At 48.2% G+C, this 19,259-nt stretch overlaps 2 protein-coding genes across 4 annotated transcripts; one reads left to right on the forward strand and one right to left on the reverse strand.

Annotated features, from left to right (window-relative positions):
• Window positions 1-3,213: 3,213 nt before the first annotated feature.
• On the reverse strand, window positions 3,214-8,323 carry MRPL10 (mitochondrial ribosomal protein L10). Of its 3 annotated transcripts, none has more exons than XM_083877672.1 (5): window positions 8,271-8,323; window positions 7,505-7,674; window positions 5,947-6,111; window positions 4,554-4,628; window positions 3,214-3,621 (listed from the first exon to the last, which is right to left on the reverse strand). In XM_083877672.1, exons 1-5 carry the CDS (start codon window positions 8,279-8,281, stop codon window positions 3,326-3,328), a joined length of 717 nt encoding a protein of 238 aa, XP_083733798.1. In that variant the 5' UTR covers window positions 8,282-8,323; the 3' UTR covers window positions 3,214-3,325. The 3 variants fall into 3 exon arrangements, with proteins under 3 accessions (XP_083733798.1, XP_083733797.1, XP_083733796.1); XM_083877671.1 differs by having other exon boundaries at window positions 4,484-4,628; XM_083877670.1 differs by having other exon boundaries at window positions 4,484-4,628; window positions 7,419-7,674.
• A 52-nt stretch (window positions 8,324-8,375) lies between these two features.
• LRRC46 (leucine rich repeat containing 46) lies at window positions 8,376-19,221 on the forward strand. Its single transcript, XM_083877739.1, has 8 exons — window positions 8,376-8,475; window positions 9,178-9,247; window positions 11,098-11,158; window positions 13,456-13,564; window positions 15,752-15,798; window positions 15,929-16,038; window positions 17,514-17,583; window positions 18,965-19,221. Exons 2-8 carry the CDS (start codon window positions 9,217-9,219, stop codon window positions 19,218-19,220), a joined length of 684 nt encoding a protein of 227 aa, XP_083733865.1. The 5' UTR covers window positions 8,376-8,475; window positions 9,178-9,216; the 3' UTR covers window position 19,221.
• The last annotated feature ends 38 nt before the right edge of the window (window positions 19,222-19,259 follow it).

Genomic DNA, 19,259 nt, shown 5'->3' on the forward strand with positions numbered 1-19,259 from the left:
AGGGATGGAGAGATAAAGCCCATCCCGGTGTCCCTTCCCAGTGTCACCCCCCAGGACAGCAGGGGAAGGATGTTTTCCCCCATCCCGGTGTCCCTGTCCGGTGTCACCCCCCGGGACAGCAGGGGAAGGATGTTTTCCCCCATCCCGGTGTCCCTGTCCGGTGTCACCCCCCAGGACAGCAGGGGAAGGATGTTTTCACCCATCCCGGTGTCCCTGTCCGGTGTCACCCCCCGGGACAGCAGGGGAAGGATGTTTTCCCCCATCCCGGTGTCCCGGCGCTCACCTGGGCGGGCGGAGGGAGGGCGGAGGGCACCGGTCGCATCCTGCCCGGCGGTGGCGGCAGCAGCAGGAACCGGAACACGGCTGGGCGGCCCGGAGCCGCTCGGCTCTGCCCCCTGCTCCGTGGAGGACCGGAGCCGGCAGCACCGGGGGCAGACAGCGCCGGGAAATGCCGGGAGGAGGCGCCGAGAGGCGGCAGAGCCCGCAGGGAAACGGGGCAGGGCCAGAGACCGACCGGGAGGAGAACTGGGGGATGCTCGGGAGGGGCAGCGCCGCATGGGGGTCCTGGGGTGGATATTCCAGGGGGGTTTGGTTATTCCAGGGGGTTTTTTTGGTCATTCCAGGGGTTTTTTGGTCATTCCAGGGGGGTTCTTGGTCATTCCAGGGGGGGGTTTGGTCATTCTAGGTTTTTTGGGGGGTCATTGACACACGGGGGGCCTGGGGTTGGTCATTCCAGAGGGGATTTTGGTCATTCCAGGAGGGTTTTTGGTCATTCCAGGAGGGTTTTTTGGTCATTCCAGGGGGCTTTTTGGTCATTCTAGGGGGGTTTTTTTGGGTCATTGACACAAGGGGGTCCCGGGGTTGGTCATTCCAGGAGAGTTTTTTGTCATTCCAGGGGGATTTTGGTCATTTCAGGGGGTTTTTTTGGGTGATTGACACGGGAGGGTCCCAGGGTTGGTCATTCCAGGGGGGTTTTGGACATCACCGACCGACCCGAGAGGTTTTTTTGGGTCATTGACACACGGGGGTCTCTGGTTTGGTTGTTCCAGGGGGGTTTTGGTCATTCCAGGGGGGTTTTTTTGGATCATTGACATACAGAGGTCTTGGGGTTGGTCATTCCAGGGGGGTTTTTGGTCATTCCAGGGGGGGTTTTGGTCATTCCAGAGGTTTATTTTTAGGTCACCGACACACAGAGGTCCCAGGGTTGGTCATTCCAGGGGGGTTTTTGGTGATTCCAGAGGGATTTTTGGGTCATTGACACATGGGGGTCTCAGGGTTGGTCATTCCAGGGGGGTTTTGGGGCTAAACGACAGTTGGGGTTTTTTTTTTTTTTTTTGATCGTTGATACATGGGGGTCCCGGGGTTGGTCATTCCAGGGGGGGTTTGGTCATTCCAGGGGGAGTTTTGGTCATTCCAGGGGGGTTTTTGGTCATTCCAGGGGGGTTTTTGGTCATTCCAGGGGGTTTTTGGTCATTCCAGGAGGGTTTTTGGTCATTGACACACGGGGGTCCCAGGGTTGGTCATTCCAGGGGGGTTTGGACATCACCGACCGACCCGAGAGGTTTTTTTGGGTCATTGACACACGGGGGTCTCTGGTTTGGTCATTCCAGGAGGGTTTTGGGGATCACTGACCAACCCATGGGGTTTTTTGGGTCATTGACACACGGGGATCCCAGGATTGGTCATTCCAGGGGGATTTTGGGTCATTCCAGGGGGATTTTGGGTCATTCCAGGGGTTTATTTTTGGGTCATTGGCACATGGGGGTCCTGGGGTTGGTCATTCCAGGGGGGTTTTTTTGGGTCATGGACACACGGGGGTCCCGGGGTTGGTCATTCCAGGGGGAATTTTTTGGGGGGTCCCCGGCTTGGTCATTCCAGGGGTTTATTTTTGGGTCATTGACACATGGGGGTCCTGGGGTTGGTCATTCCAGGGGGGGTTTGGTCATTCCAGGGGGGTTTTTTTGGGTCATGGACACACGGGGGTCCCGGGGTTGGTTATTCCAGGGGGGTTTTGGCCATTCCAGGGGTTTTTTTGGGGCCCGGGACACAAGGGGGTCCCGGGGTTGGTCATTCCAGGGGGTTTTTTGGGTCATTGACACACGGGGGTTCTGGGGTTGGTCATTCCAGGGGGGATTTTTTGTGGGAGTCCCAGGGTTGGTCATTCCAGGGGGGTTTTGGTCATTCCAGGGGGGTTTTGGTCATTCCAGGGGGGTTTTGGTCATTCCAGGGTTTTTTTTGGATCATTGACGCACGGGGGTCGCAGGGTTGGTCATTCCAAGGGTTTTTTTGGAACATTGACACACGGGGGTCTTTAAAATCTCCAGCCCGTGGGGGTCTCTGGGTGTCTGAGGGTCTCAGGGTCATCATCTCATGGATGGACTGGGGGATGGCAAACCCACAGGGGTCTCTGGGATCACTGACCCACCAGGATCCCAGAAATCACCAACCCCCAATCCTTTATCCTGGGGGGAAGAGCTCCCCATATCCCACAGCCCAGGAAGGAACTGGATCCCAGTTTCCACCCTCAGTGATTCCCTCAGGGGGGGCAGAAACACCCCCAAACCCACCCCCCAAAATCCCAAAGGAGGCCTCAGCATTTCCACAGAGCTTTAATAGACACAACAGCGATGCCAGGGGTGGGATCAGTGTGACAACACACCCCCAATTCTGTGAAATCACAGGGTTTGGAGTGCCCAAAATCCCCTCAGAGGCTCCATCCCTCCTCTGGCTGATCCCAGAGATCCCTGAGCACAGCTGGGACATTCCCAAGACCTTCAATGTCAAACCTCCAGTCCTTGACTCATCTCTGGAGCTGATTCCATGGGAATTGTGTCCATGAACCCCCAATCCTTTATCCTGGGGGGGAAGAGCTCCCCATATCCCACAGCCAAGGAAGGAACTGGATCCCAGTTTCCACCCTCAGTGATTCCTAAGGGGCAGAAACACCCCCAAACCCACCCCCCAAAATCCCAAAGGAGGCCTCAGCATTTCCACAGAGCTTTAATAGACACGACAGCAATGCCAGGGGTGGGATCAGTGTGACAACACACCCCCAATTCTGTAAAATCACAGGGTTTGGAGTGCCCAAAATGCCCTCAGAGGCTCCATCCCCCCTGTGGCTGATCCCAGAGACCCCTGATCACAACTGGAACACTTCTGGAATATTCCCAAGACCTTCAGTGTCAAAGTTCCAGTCCTTGACTCGTCTCTCTGGAGCTGATTCCATGGGAATTGTGTCCTTGAACCCCCAATCCTTTATCCTGGGGGGGGGAAGAGCTCCCCATATCCCACAGCCCAGGAAGGAACTGGGTCCCAGTTTCCACCCTCAGTGATTCTGGCTTTGGGGAAGCTCTGAGGCTCCTCCTGTGCCCTGGGGAGGCTCCGAGGCTCCTCCTGTGCCCTGGGGAAGCTCTGTGGCTCCTCCCGTGGCCCTCAGCTGTCGGATGTGCTGGTCCAGCAGCGCTGTGAGGTGGGCAGGACCCCGCTGGAGCAGGGAGGAGGTTTGGGAGGAGGGCAGGGACAGCGCTGCCACCGTCTGGCCCTGGGACGCCTCCAGGGAGGGCAGCCGGGCGAAGTTCTCCACGCCCTGTCGGCTCAGGATGGTGTCGTCGATGCAGGCGCCTGGAAAAAACGGGAGGTGGGGATGGGCGTGGGATGGCAGAGACCATGGGGAAGCGACGGCTCCTGCCCCACCGCTCGTTTGCATGGGTGGAGATCTGGCAGGGGGACCCCATTTCCCAGCCCTGGGTCCTCAATCCCTGTCCTGGGTTGTCATTCCCAGCCCTGGGTCCTCATTTCCAGCCCTGGGTCCTCATTCCCTGTCCTGGGTTGTCATTCCCAGCCCTGGGTCCTCATTCCCACCCCCGTTCCCCCACTCCCACCCCCATTCCACCGTTCCCAGTTTTGTTCCCCCATTCCCAGCCCTGGATGAGCCTCCTGAGCCCTGGGCCCTGATTCCCACCCCCGTTCCCCCATTCCCAGTCCCAGGCCTTCATTCACAGTCCTGGATGACCCTCCTGAGCCCTGATTCCCAACCCTGGATGAACTTCCCAAGCTCTGGATCCTCATTCCCAGCCTTGGGCCCCTATTCCCAACTCTGGCTGAGCTTTCCAAGCCCTGTGTCCACGTTCCCAGCCCTGATCCTCATTCCCAGCCCCGTGTCCTCATTCCCAGCCCCGGGCCCTCATTCCCATTCCTGGATGAGCATCTCAACCCCATTCCCACCCCTGTTCCCCCACTCCCAGCCCTTTTCCCCATTCCCACCCCCATTCCCCCATTCTCAGCCCCTTTCCCCACTCCCACCCCCGTTCCCATCCCCATTCCCCTGTTCCCACCCCCATTCCGTCACTCCCACCCCCATTCCCCCGTTCCCACCCCTGTTCCCTCATTCCCAGCCCCTCACCCTCACTCCCAGCCCCGTTCCCCCGTTCCCACCCCTGTTCCCCCGTCCCCAGGCTGTGGGCAGCGGGGCCGTGTCCCTCACCCAGCAGGGTGACCTGTGGCACTCCCTTGAGCACTCTGAGCATCTCCCTGGCCGGGGCCTCGGGGCTCACCAGCAGCACGTTCCGGGACACGAACAGCGGGAGCAGGTTCCGGTACTTGGACTGAGCCAGAACCGGCCGGATGACCTGGAGAGAGCCCGGGATGAGCCACGGGGATGGCACTGGGATCAGTGGGATGGCACTGGAAAAACTGGGGGAGCCCTGGGAATACCCCTGGAGCCACCCCTGGAGCCACTGGGATAGCACTGGAAAAACTGGGGTAGCCCTGGAGTAACTGGGGGAGCCCTGGGGATAGCCCTGGAGCCATTGGGATAGCACTGGAAAAACTGGGGTAGCCCTGGAAAAACTGGGAGAGCCCTGGAAAAACTGGGGGAGCCCTGGAGTAACTGGGGAAGCCCTGGGGATAGCCCTGGAGCCATTGGGATAGCACTGGGAACACTGGGATAGCCCTAGAAACACTGGGATAGCCCTGGAAAAACTGGGAGAGCCCTGGAAGCACCGGGATAGCCCTGGGGACAGCCCTGAGATAGCCCTGGAGGCACTGGGATAGCTCTGGAAGCACTGGGATGGCCCTGGGGATAGCCCTGGAGCCACTGGGAAAGCCCTGGAGCCACTGGGAAAGCCCTGGAGCCACTAGGATACCCCTGGAGTGACTGGGATAGCCCTGGGACCACCAGGATAGTCCTGGAAAAACTGGGGCCCACATTCCAAACATTCCCAGATTCCCTGAGCCCCTCAGGATAGCCCTGGAAAAAGTGGGATAGCCCTGGAATAACTGGGATAGCCCTGGGATCAGTGGGATAGCCCTGGAAAAACTGGGATAGCCCTGGAGTCAATGGGATAGCCCTGAGCCCCTCAGGATAGGTGAGTCTTAAGGGTGAGGTGAGTCTTAAACTTTTCCCTCTGTGGAAAACACTTGTTATGGAAGTTTCTGGATTCTTTACTTTGATCAGTGAGCCTTAAACTTTTCCCTCTATGGAAAACACTTGCTATGGAAGTTTCTGGGTTTTTTACCTTAACAAGTGAGCCTTAAACTTTTCCCTTTATGGGAAACACTTGCTATGGAAGTTTCTGGATTCTTTACTTTGATCAGTGAGTCTTAAACTTTTCCCTCTATGGAAAACACTTGCTGTGGAAGTTTCTGGGTTCCTTACCTTAACAAGTGAGTCTTAAACTTTTCTCTATATGGAAAACACTTGATGTGGAAGTTTCTGGGTTCTTTACCTTAACAAGTGAGTCTTAAACTTCTCCCTATATAGAAAACACTTGCTGTGGATGTTTCTGGGTTCTTAAGGGGTGAACCTTAAAACTTTTCCCTATATGGAAAACACCTGCTGGGTGTGAGGGAACGCTTCACTACAAAACACCTTAAAAAATTTAGGAATAATTAAACAATAAAAACCCTTTGCTCTCTGAATTATTTGGAGTGTTTAGTGTCCCCCACCTCGTTGAGCACGAACTTGAGGTGGATGTTGTGCCTGCGCAGGTAGTGGCCCAGGGTGGCCACGTCCTCCTCGGCCATGGAGTTGTAGTGGCACACGGCCACCATGCGGCTGTCCCGCAGCGTCTGCTCCGCCTGCCGCCGCAGCACCCGCGTGTACCCGTCCTCCTGGGGACACAGGGGGGTTTGGGGACAAGGTGGGACACTTGGGGACACAGGACCCACATGTACCCGTCCTCCTGGGGACACAGGGGGGTTTGGGGACAAGCTGGGACACCTGGGGGCACAGGACCCATGTGCACCTGTCCTCCTGGGGACACAGGGGGGTTTGGGGACAGGGTGGGACATCTGGGGGCACAGCACCCGCGTGTACCCGTCCTCCTGGGGACACAGGGGGGTTTGGGGACAAGCTGGGACATCTGGGGGCACAGCACCTGTGTGTACCCGTCCTCCTGGGGACACAGGGGGGTTTGGGGACAGGGTGGGACACTTGGGGACACAGCACCCGTGTGCACCCGTCCTCCTGGGGACACAGGGGGGTTTGGGGACAGGGAATGTGGGGTTTGGGGACAGGGTGGGACATCTGGGGGCACAGGACCCATGTGTACCCGTCCTCCTGGGGGGATAGAGTGGGGTTTGGGGACAGGGAATGTGGGGTTTGGGGACAAGGTGGGATACCTGGGGGCACAGCACCCGCACATACCCATCCTCCTGGGGGCAGAGTGGGGGAATTTGGGATTTGGGGACAAGGTGGGACACCTGGGGGCACAGGACCCACATGTACCTGTCCAACTGGAGACACAGAGTGTGGGGTTTGGGGACAGGGAATTTGGGAATGTGGATTTGGGGACATAGGTGGGACCCCTATGGCACCATCCTCCTGGGGACACACAGTGTGGGGTTTGGGGACAGAGGATGAGGGAATGTGGGGTTTGGTGACAAGGTGGGACACCTGGAGCCACAGGACCCACATGCAGCTGCCCTCCTGGGGACACAGAATGTGGGATTTGGGGACAGAGTTGACCCCTGCTGTGACCTCTCCTGGAGGAAGGAATGTGGATATGGGAATGGGGGAGGGACCATCAGCTGGAGGTGCTGGGGGGAGATGGTCCCAAGGATTGTGAGGTGTTCCCATGGATCATGAGATGATCCCATGGACCTCGAGGTGTTCCCATGGATCTCAAAGTGACCCCATGGATCCTGAAGTGACCCCACTGACCATGAGACATTCCCATGGATCATGGAGGTGTTCCCACGGATCTTGAAATGATCCCATGGATCATGAGGTGCTCTCATGGATCTTAAGGTTTTCTCATGAATCTTGAGGTGCCCCCATGCACCATGAGGCGACCCCACAGATCTCAAAGCGACCCCACAACCCTCAAACCCCTCCCTCAGACCCCAAATTCCCCCCACAAACCCCCAACATTCCCCAGATGGAGAACTCCCCCCATTCCCAACACCCCATAACCCACTTCGGGAAACTTTCCCACCAGCTCCAACCAAACTCGGTGCCCAATCCCGCAGGAAAAACGCCCATCCCGGTTCTCCCGGTGCTCACCTGCAGCTCCTGGGGGCCGGGCCGGGGCCGGCAGCGCGGAGGCAGGGCCGGCCGCGGGGGCAGGTACTCGGTCAGCGCCAGCAGCTTCTGCCGCTGGAAGTGCATGGCCTTCCAGTGCCTGGTCACCGCCTTGGAGCCGCGCCGGAGCAGCTGCAGGGCGGGCAGCCAGGCTGCGGGGCAGCGGTCAGGACTGGGACCGGGACCGGCACCGGGAGCCGCTCGGGGCTGCGGGAGTGCGGCGCTGCCCCTGGTGCTGCTCCCGGGATCTGCTCCCTCCCTGTTCCATGTCTTGTTCCCATTCCCCTGTCCTAGTCCCTTGCCGTTCCTAATCTCGGCCCCTGTCCCGTTCCCGTTCCTGTCCCAGCCTTGTTCCCATTCCCGGCCCCTATCCCAGTCCTGTTCCCAGTCCCGTTTCCATTCCAGGCCCCTGTCCCAGCCCCATTCCCATTCCTGTCCCAGCCCCGTTCCAATTCCCGTTCCCATTCCACCCCGTCTCTATCCCATTCCTATTCCCATTCTAGGCCCCTGTCCATTCCCGTTCCCGTTCCTGTCCCAGCTCCCATTCCCATTCCCGTTCCCATTCCTGTCCAAGCCCCATTCCCATTCCAGGCCGCTGTCCCAGTCCTGTTCCCATTCCAGTTCCCACTCCAGGCCCCTGTCCCGTCCCTGTCCCATCCCTGTCCCAGCCTCAATTCTATTCCAGGCCTTTGTCCCAGCCCCGTTCCCATTCCAGGCCCCTGTTCCAGCCCCGTTCCCGGTCTCTCACCCCGCCGCCATCGCGTCCCGCCACTTCCCAGCGCCGCCATCTTTGCCGCGACACCGCAAAGGCCTGTGGGAAGGTGGAGGACCCGCCACTTCCGGCGCGCCCGTCTCGATAGCAACGGCCTGAGCGCGGCCTGGGCCCGGACCAGGGTCCCTGAGCCCCCCCAGAGTGAGGGAATCTGAGCCCCAAACAGGGGGAACCGGCTCCGGTGAGCCCCTCTGGTCTTTCCGGGGGTCTCTGAGCCCCAAACCTGTGGTAGCTGAGCTGCCGTGGGTCTATCTCTAAGAGCTCCCCATCCAGTGGGGCCTGGTCCCGATGACCCCCCCAGCCCCATCCTGGGGGTCTCTAAAATCCCCATCCAGGAGCTCCTGGTCCCACTGATCTCCCTCAGTTCCAGTGCCAAAATCCCCCTGGAATCAGAGCCCCTCTGAGTGACCCCCATCATACCAATCCTGTCCCCACTGACATCCCAAATCCACAAGTTTTTCACTCTCTTTTCCCTCAGACCCTTCCCCTTCTCAAAATTCTACTCAAAGAGGGGACAAAGCCCCATCCACTGAGGTCTGATCCCAATGACCCCCCTCAGTCCCAGTGCCAAAATCCCCCTGGAATCAGAGCCCCTCTGACCCCCATCCCAGCAATCCTGTCCCCACTGACACCCCAAATCCACAATATTTTCACTCTCTTTTCCTTCAGACTCTTCCCCTTCTCAAACCCCACTGGAGGAGGGGACAAAGCCCCATCCAGTGGGGTCTGGTCCCACTGATCCCCCCATTTCCAGTGCCAAAATCCCCCTGGAATTTGATTTCTGAATCAGAGCCCCTCTGGTCTCCCATCCCACCAATCCTCTCCTCACTGACACCCCAAAATCCACAAGTTTTTCACTCTTTTTTCCCTATTTCTCTTCCAGCATCCCCTTCAAAATCCCACTGGAGGAGGGGACAAAGCCATGGCTGAGCACAGGGACACTTTTCGTGGGGGTGAGTGGGACATTTTTGGGGGCTGGAACCTCATTTTTATAAATACACTGTTTTTATAAATGTATATTATATAAAAATGTATATAATATACATTATATTATGTGTATTATATATAATATAATATAATATAATATAATATAATATAATATAATATAATACATATAATATATCTAATATAATGTAACATATATAATATAAACAATATAGTATATGTTATGTATATTATATATATGATATAATATGTTATATATATTATATATTATATATTATATATATAACTATATATACATTATATAAAGTTGGCTTTTTGCAAGGTGTGTGCTGTATAATTAATAATGTTATAGTAAGAATATAAGTTTTTTATTTCTGCTTTATTAGTAAAGACAATTAGGCATAACAATAGTAGTTAATATAAATTAACTACTAGAATAAATTTTTTATTTCTGCTTTATTAGTAAAGAAAATCAGGCATAGTAATAGTAGTTAATATAAATTAACTACTACAATAAGTTTTTTATTTCTGCTCTTAGTAAAGAAATTGTAGTTAATATAAATATGTTTAAACTGTCTGTTTAATCAAAATAAGATCCAATGAACATATTAAAAAGACTCTGCTACTGATAAACCAACTATCAGCATTTATTATCTAAAAAAAGTATAAAACAAACTCCAAACTAAAAGTGATAATGAAGACACAACAGCAAAATACACATTCCCTAAAAACGCAAACCCCCCAAAAAAGTCAGATTAAACAGTCCCTAAAATATAAAAACTAATTTATAAAAAAATATGAATATGCAACAAACTAATGCAATAGAAAAAGTATTAAAAAAAATTCTCTAATACTGCAAAATATAACCCAACCAACTGTATTTTCCTCTTTTTCTATCTAATTGTCTTAATTTTTTTATTAAATCTATTTCCTAAAATTTACCAAAAAAAGTAAACATTGTTTTTCACACTGTTATAATAGCATATTTATATATGTATTTATAACATTTATATATGTATTTATTTAATCCTTTTTTTTTAATCTTCTTGATAAAAGATTTTTATCTTCCCTCTGGGTGTGACCAATGTGAGTGAAGAGATTTTTGCTTTTGTTTCAAAATTGGTTTGTGGAAAATAATATAAAAGGGAGACATATTTTAAAAATAAAGGAATAATTTTCAAGCCTCCTGAATCTCAGAGTTTGTGTCATTGTGGTGTGAAAGAGCATCAATAAATATCTATATTCCTATAATGTTAAAAAAGAAATTATAAGATATATATAATATATATAATATATACAATGTATATAATATATATAATTTTTATATATTATATAATATATTCTATATTATATATTATATATATGAGATATATATATGAGATATATTTATCTCATATATATATATATTTTTAATGTTTTTATTTATGTAGCTAATTCAAAAAATAGTAAAAATTCCTCACACTTTTAGATTATCCTCTCTGGATAAAGATAACAGTGACAGACACCAGAACCCTCAAAAAAATAATAATAAAAAAAATATTAACCCTCTGTTATCAAAAAGTGTGAAGACAATAAGACAGAACCACAAAGAGAAATAAAATATTAATTTTACAAATTAATACAAAATAAAATGAAGGCAAGTCAAAGATTAAAACCAAAGATTATTTGAACTCAAGAAAATGTTTAAAAAATGTTTAAATAAGTCTATTAATATGCCACAAGCTGTTAATAAATGAGCTTTTAACTAAATCCCACCCACCCAGCCGTAACCCTTTGTTTTATTTCTGTCTCCTAATTATATTTTTTAATGAAAGTTTTTCAAATTTGTCACGAATTTTTGCCCTGTGAATCCCCCCAGCCCCCGAGGAGGCGTCGCCAGGGGTGACACTCAGTGAGAGCCTCATCGTCACCCGCATGAGGTGAGGACCCACAGGGGTTTTGAATGGAGATTTTATTGTTGTGGTTTTGTTAATATTATGTTATTATATTATTTCATTATATTAATATATATTATTATATTATTATATAGGAATATATTAATATATTCATATATATTCATATATATTAATGATATATATGAAGTGAGGACACCACAGGAGTTATAAATAGAGATTTCATTGTTGTATTTTTGTTAATATTATATTATTATATTAATTATGTTATTATATTAATATATATTAATATATTATTATATATTATTATATGTTAATATATTATTATTTATTAATACATTATTGTATGTTAATATATTAATATATACTAATATATATTAATGATATATATGAGGTGAGGACCCCTCTGGGGTTATAAATACAGATATTATTGTTGTATTTTTGTCAATATTATATTATTATATTAATTATGTTATAATATTAATATATATTATTATATATTATTATATGTTATTATATATTAATACATATTAATGATATATATGAGGTGAGGACCCTCTGGGGTTGGAAATACAGATTTTATTGTTGTATTATTGTTAATATTATGTTATTATATTAATTATTTTATTATAGTAATATATGTTAATATATTATTTTATATTAATATATTATTATATATTAATATAATAATATATTAATATGTATTAATGATATATAGGAGGTGAGGACCTCACAGGGGTGTGTCTGTATTTTCATTGTTTGTATTTTTGTTAATATTATATTTTCATTGTTGTATTTTTGTAATATTATATTATTATATTTTGTTAATATTATATTATTATATTCATGTTATTATATTAATATATATTATTATATTATTATATAATAATATATATTAATATCTATTAATGATATATATGAGGTGAGGACCCATCTGAGGTTATAAATACAGATATTATTGTTGTATTTTTGTTAATATTATATTATTATATTATGTTATTATATTAATATATATTAGTATATTACAATATATTATTATATATTAATATATTATTATATGTTAATATATTGATATATATTAATATATATTAATGATATATATGAGGTGAGGACACCACAGGAGTTATAAATAGAGATTTCATTGTTGTATTTTTGTTAATATTATATTATTATATTAATTATGTTATTATATTAATATATATTAATATATTATTATATATTATTATATGTTAATATATTATTATATGTTAATATATTATTATATGTTAATATATTGATATATATTAATATATATTAATGATATATATGAGGTGAGGACCCACAGGGGTTAGAAATATAGAATTTATTGTTGTGCTTTTGTTAATATTATATTATTATATTATTTATGTTATTATATATATATTAATATATCGCTATTATATTAATATATATTATATATATATTATATATTAATGATATATATGAGATGAGGACCCCACAGGGGTTGTAAATACAGATTTTATTGTTCTATTTTTGTTAATATTATATTATTATGTTTATTATTTCACTATATATTATTATATTATTATATATTAATATATAATATATTAATATATATTAATGATATATATGATGTGAGGACCCCTCTGGGGTATAAATACAGATTTTCTTGTTGTATTTTTGTTAATATTACATTATTATATTAATTATGTTATTATATTATTATATATTAATATATCGGTATTATATTAATATATATTAATATATAATAATATATTATATATATTATTATATATTAATGATATATATGAGGTGAGGACCCCACAGGGGTTATAAATATAGATTTCATTGTTGTATTTTTGTTAATATTGTATTATTATATTAGTATATGTTAATATATTATTATATAATAATAATATAATAATATAATATTATAATAATATATTAATATATTTATATATTTTTATATATTAATGATACCTATGAGGTGAGGACCTCACAGGGGTTATAAATACAGATTTCATTGTTGTATTTTTCTTAATATTATATTATTATATTCATGTTATTATAATAATATATATTATTATATTATTATATAAGAATATATTAATATATAAATATGTATTAATGATATATATGCGGTGAGGACCCCTCTGGGGTTATAAATACAGACTTTATTGTTGTATTTTTCTTAATATTATATTATTATATTTATTATTTCATTATATTCTTATAAATCCTTTTAAAATATAATAAATAAACCTATTTTTCCACTCTGGGCTGACAAGGAGTGGGGCTCAGAACACCCCAAAGACCCCCCAAACACTAAATTTGTGTCTCTTTAGGTCCAGGGGGCCTCTGCCCACCCCGACCATCCGCCTGGACAGGGAGAACATCTCCTGCATCGGGGAACTGCGCAGGCTGGAGGGGATCCACAGCCTCTACCTGCAGCAGGTACGGGCAGAGATATCCCAAATTGTGACCCTGGGGGGCACAGATATCCCAAATTGTGATCCTGGGGGGCACAGATATCCCAAATTGTGACCCTGGGGGGCATCCACAGCCTCTACCTGCAGCAGGTACGGGCAGAGATATCCCAAATTGTGACCCTGGGGGGCATCCACAGCCTCTACCTGCAGCAGGTACGGGCAGAGATATCCCAAATTCTGATCCTGTGGGCATCCACAGCCTCTACCTGCAGCAGGTACAGGGCAGAGATATCCCAAATTGTGACCCTGGGGGGCACAGATATCCTAAATTGTGATCCTGGGGGGCATCCACGGCCTCTACCTGCAGCAGGTACGGGGCAGAGATATCCCAAATTGTGACCCTGGGGGGCATCCACAGCCTCTACCTGCAGCAGGTACGGGCAGAGATATCCCAAATTGTGATCCTGGGGACATCCACAGCCTCTACCTGCAGCAGGTACAGGGCAGAGATATCCCAAATTGTGACCCTGGGGGGCACAGATATCCTAAATTGTGATCCTGGGGGGCATCCACGGCCTCTACCTGCAGCAGGTACGGGGCAGAGATATCCCAAATTGTGACCCTGGGGGGCATCCACAGCCTCTACCTGCAGCAGGTACGGGCAGAGATATCCCAAATTGTGATCCTGGGGACATCCACAGCCTCTACCTGCAGCAGGTACAGGGCAGAGATATCCCAAATTGTGACCCTGGGGGGCACAGATATCCTAAATTGTGATCCTGGGGGGCACAGATATCCTAAATTGTGACCCTGGAGGGGATCCACAGCCTCTGCCTGCAGCAGGTATGGGGCAGAGATATCCCAAATTGTAATCCTGGGGGGCACAGATATCCTAAATTGTGATCCTGGGGACATCCACAGCCTCTACCTGCAGCAGGTATGGGGCAGAGATATCACAAATTGTGATCCTGGGGGGCAGAGATATCCCAAATTGTGATCCTGGGGACATCCACAGCCTCTACCTGCAGCAGGTACGGGCAGAGATATCCCAAATTGTGACCCTGGGAGGCAGAGATATCCCAAATTGTGATCCTGGGGACATCCACAGCCTCTACCTGCAGCAGGTACAGGGCAGAGATATCCCAAATTGTGATCCTGGGGGGCATCCACAGCCTCTACCTGCAGCAGGTACGGGGCAGAGATATCCCAAATTGTGACCCTGGGAGGCATCCACGGCCTCTACCTGCAGCAGGTACAGGGCAGAGATATCCTAAATTCTGACCCTGGGGGGCAGAGATATCCCAAATTGTGATCCTGGGGGGCATCCACAGCCTCTACCTGCAGCAGGTACGGGGCAGAGATATCCCAAATTGTGACCCTGGGAGGCATCCACGGCCTCTACCTGCAGCAGGTACGGGCAGATCTGACCCTGGGGGGCACAGAGACCCCAATTGTGATCCTGGGGGGGCACAGATATCCCAGTTCTGCTCCTGAGGGACAGAGACCCCAATTGGGATCCTGGGGGGCCACAGATATCCCAGTTCTGTTCCTGGGGAGCACAGACACCCCAATTCTACTCCCCTGGGACAGAGACACCCCAGTTCTGCTCCTGGGGACACAGATACCCCAGTTGTGATCCTTAGGGGGGCACAGATACCCCAAATTCTGATCCTTAGGCGGGCACAGACACCCCCAGTTGTGATCCTGGGGGGTCACAGACACCCCAGTTCTGCTCCTGGGGGGCACAGAGACCCCAATTGTGCTTCCCTGGGACAGAGACACCCCAGCCCTGCTCCTGGGGGGCACAGACACCCCAAATTCTGATCCTTAGGGGGGCACAGACACCCCCAGTTGTGATCCTGGGGGGCACAGATATCCCAGTTCTGATCCTGGAGGGCCAGACACCCCCATTTTCCCACCCCAATATCCAGAAGGGAACAGTTTCCTCTCCATCCAGGAGAGTTTTCTCCCAGTGACCCCCCCACCCCAGACCCACCTGGAGATCTCCCACCCAATTCCAACCCCCCTGGAATTCCAGTGTTTCCAAACCCACTCAGGGTCCTGAATTTTGGGATCTCTCCACCTCCCATTTCTTCTCCAGAATCTCCTCTGTTGCTCCCAGGATTGGTTCTTCCCAAAAATGTGATTTTTTTTTTTTCCCCCCACACAGTAGAAAAAAAACCCAAGGTTTTTCTTCTATTTTATTTCCCAGAACAGAATCCAGAAGATCGAGAATTTGGAGTCTTTTCCCAACCTGAGGTACAGCAGCTCCTGCTCCAAAAAAAAAAAGATTTCCACGGCTCCCCTTGGGCTGGGGAAAGGAGCTGTCCCCAAAAAATGTCCCCAAGGGGGCTGTGACATCCCCCCTGACCCTCCCTGTGCTCAACAGGTTCCTCTGCCTGGCCAGGAATCGTATCCAGAGGGTGGAAAACCTTCAGGCTCTGCCCCACCTGAGTGCCCTGGACCTGTCCAGAAACCTGATCCAGGTGCTGGACACAGGTGAGGAGCAGGAAAACATCCAGGATTTGGGAAAATCACATTGTGAGGGGCAGGAAGGGATCCAGGATTTGGGAAAATCACATTGTGAGGAGCAGGAAAACATCCAAGATTTGGGAAAATCACATTGTGAGGAGCAGGAAGGGATCCAGGATTTGGGAAAATCACATTGTGAGGAGCAGGAAAACATCCAGGATTTGTGGGATTGACGTTGTGAAGAGCAGGAAAACATCCAGGATTTGTGGGATTCACATTGTGAGGAGCAGGAAGGGATCCAGGATTTGGGAAAATCACATTGTGAGGGGCAGGAAGGGATCCAGGATTTGGGAAAATCACATTGAGAGGGGCAGGAAAACATCCAGGATTTGGGAAAATCACATTGTGAGGGACAGGAAGGGATCCAGGATTTGTGGGATTCACATTGTGAGGAGCAGAAAGGGATCCAGGATTTGGGAAAATCACATTGTGAGGAGCAGGAAGGGATCCAGGATTTGGGAAAATCACATTGTGAGGAGCAGGAAAACATCCAGGATTTGTGGGATTGACGTTGTGAAGAGCAGGAAAACATCCAGGATTTGTGGGATTCACATTGTGAGGAGCAGGAAGGGATCCAGGATTTGGGAAAATCACATTGTGAGGGGCAGGAAGGGATCCAGGATTTGGGAAAATCACATTGAGAGGGGCAGGAAAACATCCAGGATTTGGGAAAATCACATTGTGAGGGACAGGAAGGGATCCAGGATTTGTGGGATTCACATTGTGAGGAGCAGAAAGGGATCCAGGATTTGGGAAAATCACATTGTGAGGAGCAGGAAGGAATCCAGGATTTGGGAAAAACACATTGTGAGGAGCAGGAAGGGATCCAGGATTTGGGAAAATCACATTGTGAGGGGCAGGAAGGAATCCAGGATTTGGGAAAATCACATTGTGAGGAGCAGGAAAACATCCAGGATTTGGGAAAAACACATTGTGAGGAGCAGGAAAACATCCAGGATTTGGGAAAAACACATTGAGAGGAGCAGGAAAACATCCAGGATTTGTGGGATTCATATTGAGAGGGGCAGGAAAACATCCAGGATTTGGGAAAATCACATTGTGAGGAGCAGGAAAACATCCAGGATTTGGGAAAATCACATTGAGAGGAGCAGGAAAACATCCAGGATTTGGGAAAATCACATTGTGAGGGGCAGGAAGGGATCCAGGATTTGGGAAAATCACATTGTGAGGAGCAGGAAGGGATCCAGGATTTGTGGGATTCACATTATGAGGAGCAAGAAGACATCCAGGATTTGGGAAAATCACATTGTGAGGAGCAGGAAGGATCCAGGATTTGTGGGATTCACACTCCCTGCCTCAGTTTCCCTGGCTGTGCTGCTTTGGGGAGTTTTCCTGAGGAGTGAGGGATGAGCTGGGGGAGTTTTAGGGATTTCAGAGCAGGAATTTTTGGCTGGAGCCCTTTTCCCCATTTCCCTTTGCAGATCAACTGCCCCGCAGCCTCCGGATCCTCGACCTGACAGGGAACAAGTGCACCTGGCAGGAGGGATACAGGTGAGCCAGGAGAAGCAGGAAAAGGAGAATATCCTCCCAAAAAACTGGGAGAAGCCTCGGGGTGATCTAATTGTGGCTTTTCAGTGGCTCCAAGAGAGCTGGGAAAGGGATTTTGGAGTGACAGGACAAGGGGGAATGGATTCACTTTGCCAGGGGAGATTGTTGAGGAAGGAATTCCTGCCTGGGAGGGTGGGGTGGAATTCCCAGAGGAGCTGTGGATCCCTGGAAGTGTCCCCAGGACAGTTTGGAGCACCCAGGGACAGTGGGAAGTGTCCCTGGATGGAACTGGATGGGGTTTAAGGTCCCTTCCCACCCAAATCATTCCATGGAATATCAAACACAGCCTGGCCCACCAAACCCCAGGATGTCAATCCCTCCTCTCCAAACCCCAGGAATTTGAATCTCTGCTCTCCAGTCCTCAGGAATGTCAATCTCTGCTCTCTAAACCCCAGGAATTTGAATCCCTGCTCTTCAATCTTCAGGGATTTGAATCCCTGCTCTCCAAATCTCAGGGATTTCAATCCCTTCTCTCCAATCCTCAGGGATTCAAATCCCTGCTCTCCACACCCCAGGGATTGGGATCTCTGCTCTCCAATCCTCAGGGATGTCAATCCCTGCTCTCCAATCCTCAGGAATGTCAATCCCTGCTCTCCAAACCCAAGAGATTTGAATCCCTGCTCTCCAAATCTCAGGAATTTGAATCCCTACTCTCCAATCCTCAGAGATTTCAATCCCTGCTCTCCAACCCTCAGGGATTTGAATCCCTGCTCTCCAAATCTCAGGAATTTGAATCCCTACTCTCCAATCCTCAGAGATTTCAATCCCTGCTCTCCAACCCTCAGGGATTCGAATCCCTGCTCTCCAACCCTCAGGGATTTCAATCCCTGCTCTCCAGACCCCAGGAATTTGAATCGCTGCTCTCCAATCCTCAGGAATTTGAATCTCTGCTCTCTAAATCTCAGGGATTTCAATCCCCACTCTCCAATCCTCAGGGATGTCAATCCTTGCTCTCCAAACCCCAGGAATGTCCATCCCTGCTCTCCAAATCTCAGGGATTCGAATCCCTGCTCTCCAATCCTCAGGGATGTCAATCCCTGCTCTCCACACCCCAGGAATGTCCATCTCTGCTCTCCAACCCTCAGAAATTTGAATCCCTGCTCTCCAATCCTCAGGGATTTGAATCTCTGCTCTCCAAATCTCAGGAATTTGAATCCCTGCTCTCCAAACCCCAGAGATGTGAATCTCTACTCTCCAATTCTCAAGGAATTGAATCCCTGCTCTCCATCCTTTCCAGGCTCTGGAGGGCTGAGGCAGGACAGGACACCCCCTCCCAATCCCACAGCTGCAGAAAATTCAGATTTCTCTTCATATTTTCCCCCAGGGATCTGGTGCTGGGTGCCCTGCCCCACCTCCTGCAGCTGGATTCCCAAATCATCCGTGCCAACACAGCTCCAAAATTGGCGGCAGGACCCTCCAGCAGCAGCGAGGATGATGATGATGATGATGATGAGGACAATGATGAAGATCTGCTGCACCCTGCACTGAGCAGCTCCTTCACCGTGCACCAAGGTGCTGCCTGGGGAGGGGACAGGACCCTGAGGGCTGCCATTCCTGAAATTCTCCCTCCTCCAGTGTAGGAATTTTTTCCGTGGATGGCAGGGACAAGGAACTTTGCA

This window comes from Zosterops lateralis, assembly GCF_965231275.1.
Source record: "Zosterops lateralis genome assembly, chromosome: 24".
NCBI lineage: Eukaryota > Metazoa > Chordata > Aves > Passeriformes > Zosteropidae > Zosterops > Zosterops lateralis.

What these genes read in the sequence shown, in the direction of transcription:
- MRPL10 (XM_083877670.1), bottom strand. An exon ending in TCAAGTTCGTGCTCAACGAG is followed by an intron (nt 4,629 to 5,946) that starts GTGGGGGACACT and finishes GGCTCTCTCCAG; the next exon opens with GTCATCCGGCCGGTTCTGGC. An exon ending in GCCACAGGTCACCCTGCTGG is followed by an intron (nt 3,622 to 4,483) that starts GTGAGGGACACG and finishes CGTTTTTTCCAG; the next exon opens with GCGCCTGCATCGACGACACC.
- LRRC46 (XM_083877739.1), top strand. Translation starts at nt 9,217, where the DNA reads ATGGCTGAGCACAGGGACACTTTTCGTGGGG. An exon ending in ACAGCCTCTACCTGCAGCAG is followed by an intron (nt 13,565 to 15,751) that starts GTACGGGCAGAG and finishes TTTATTTCCCAG; the next exon opens with AACAGAATCCAGAAGATCGA. An exon ending in GATCCAGGTGCTGGACACAG is followed by an intron (nt 16,039 to 17,513) that starts GTGAGGAGCAGG and finishes TTCCCTTTGCAG; the next exon opens with ATCAACTGCCCCGCAGCCTC.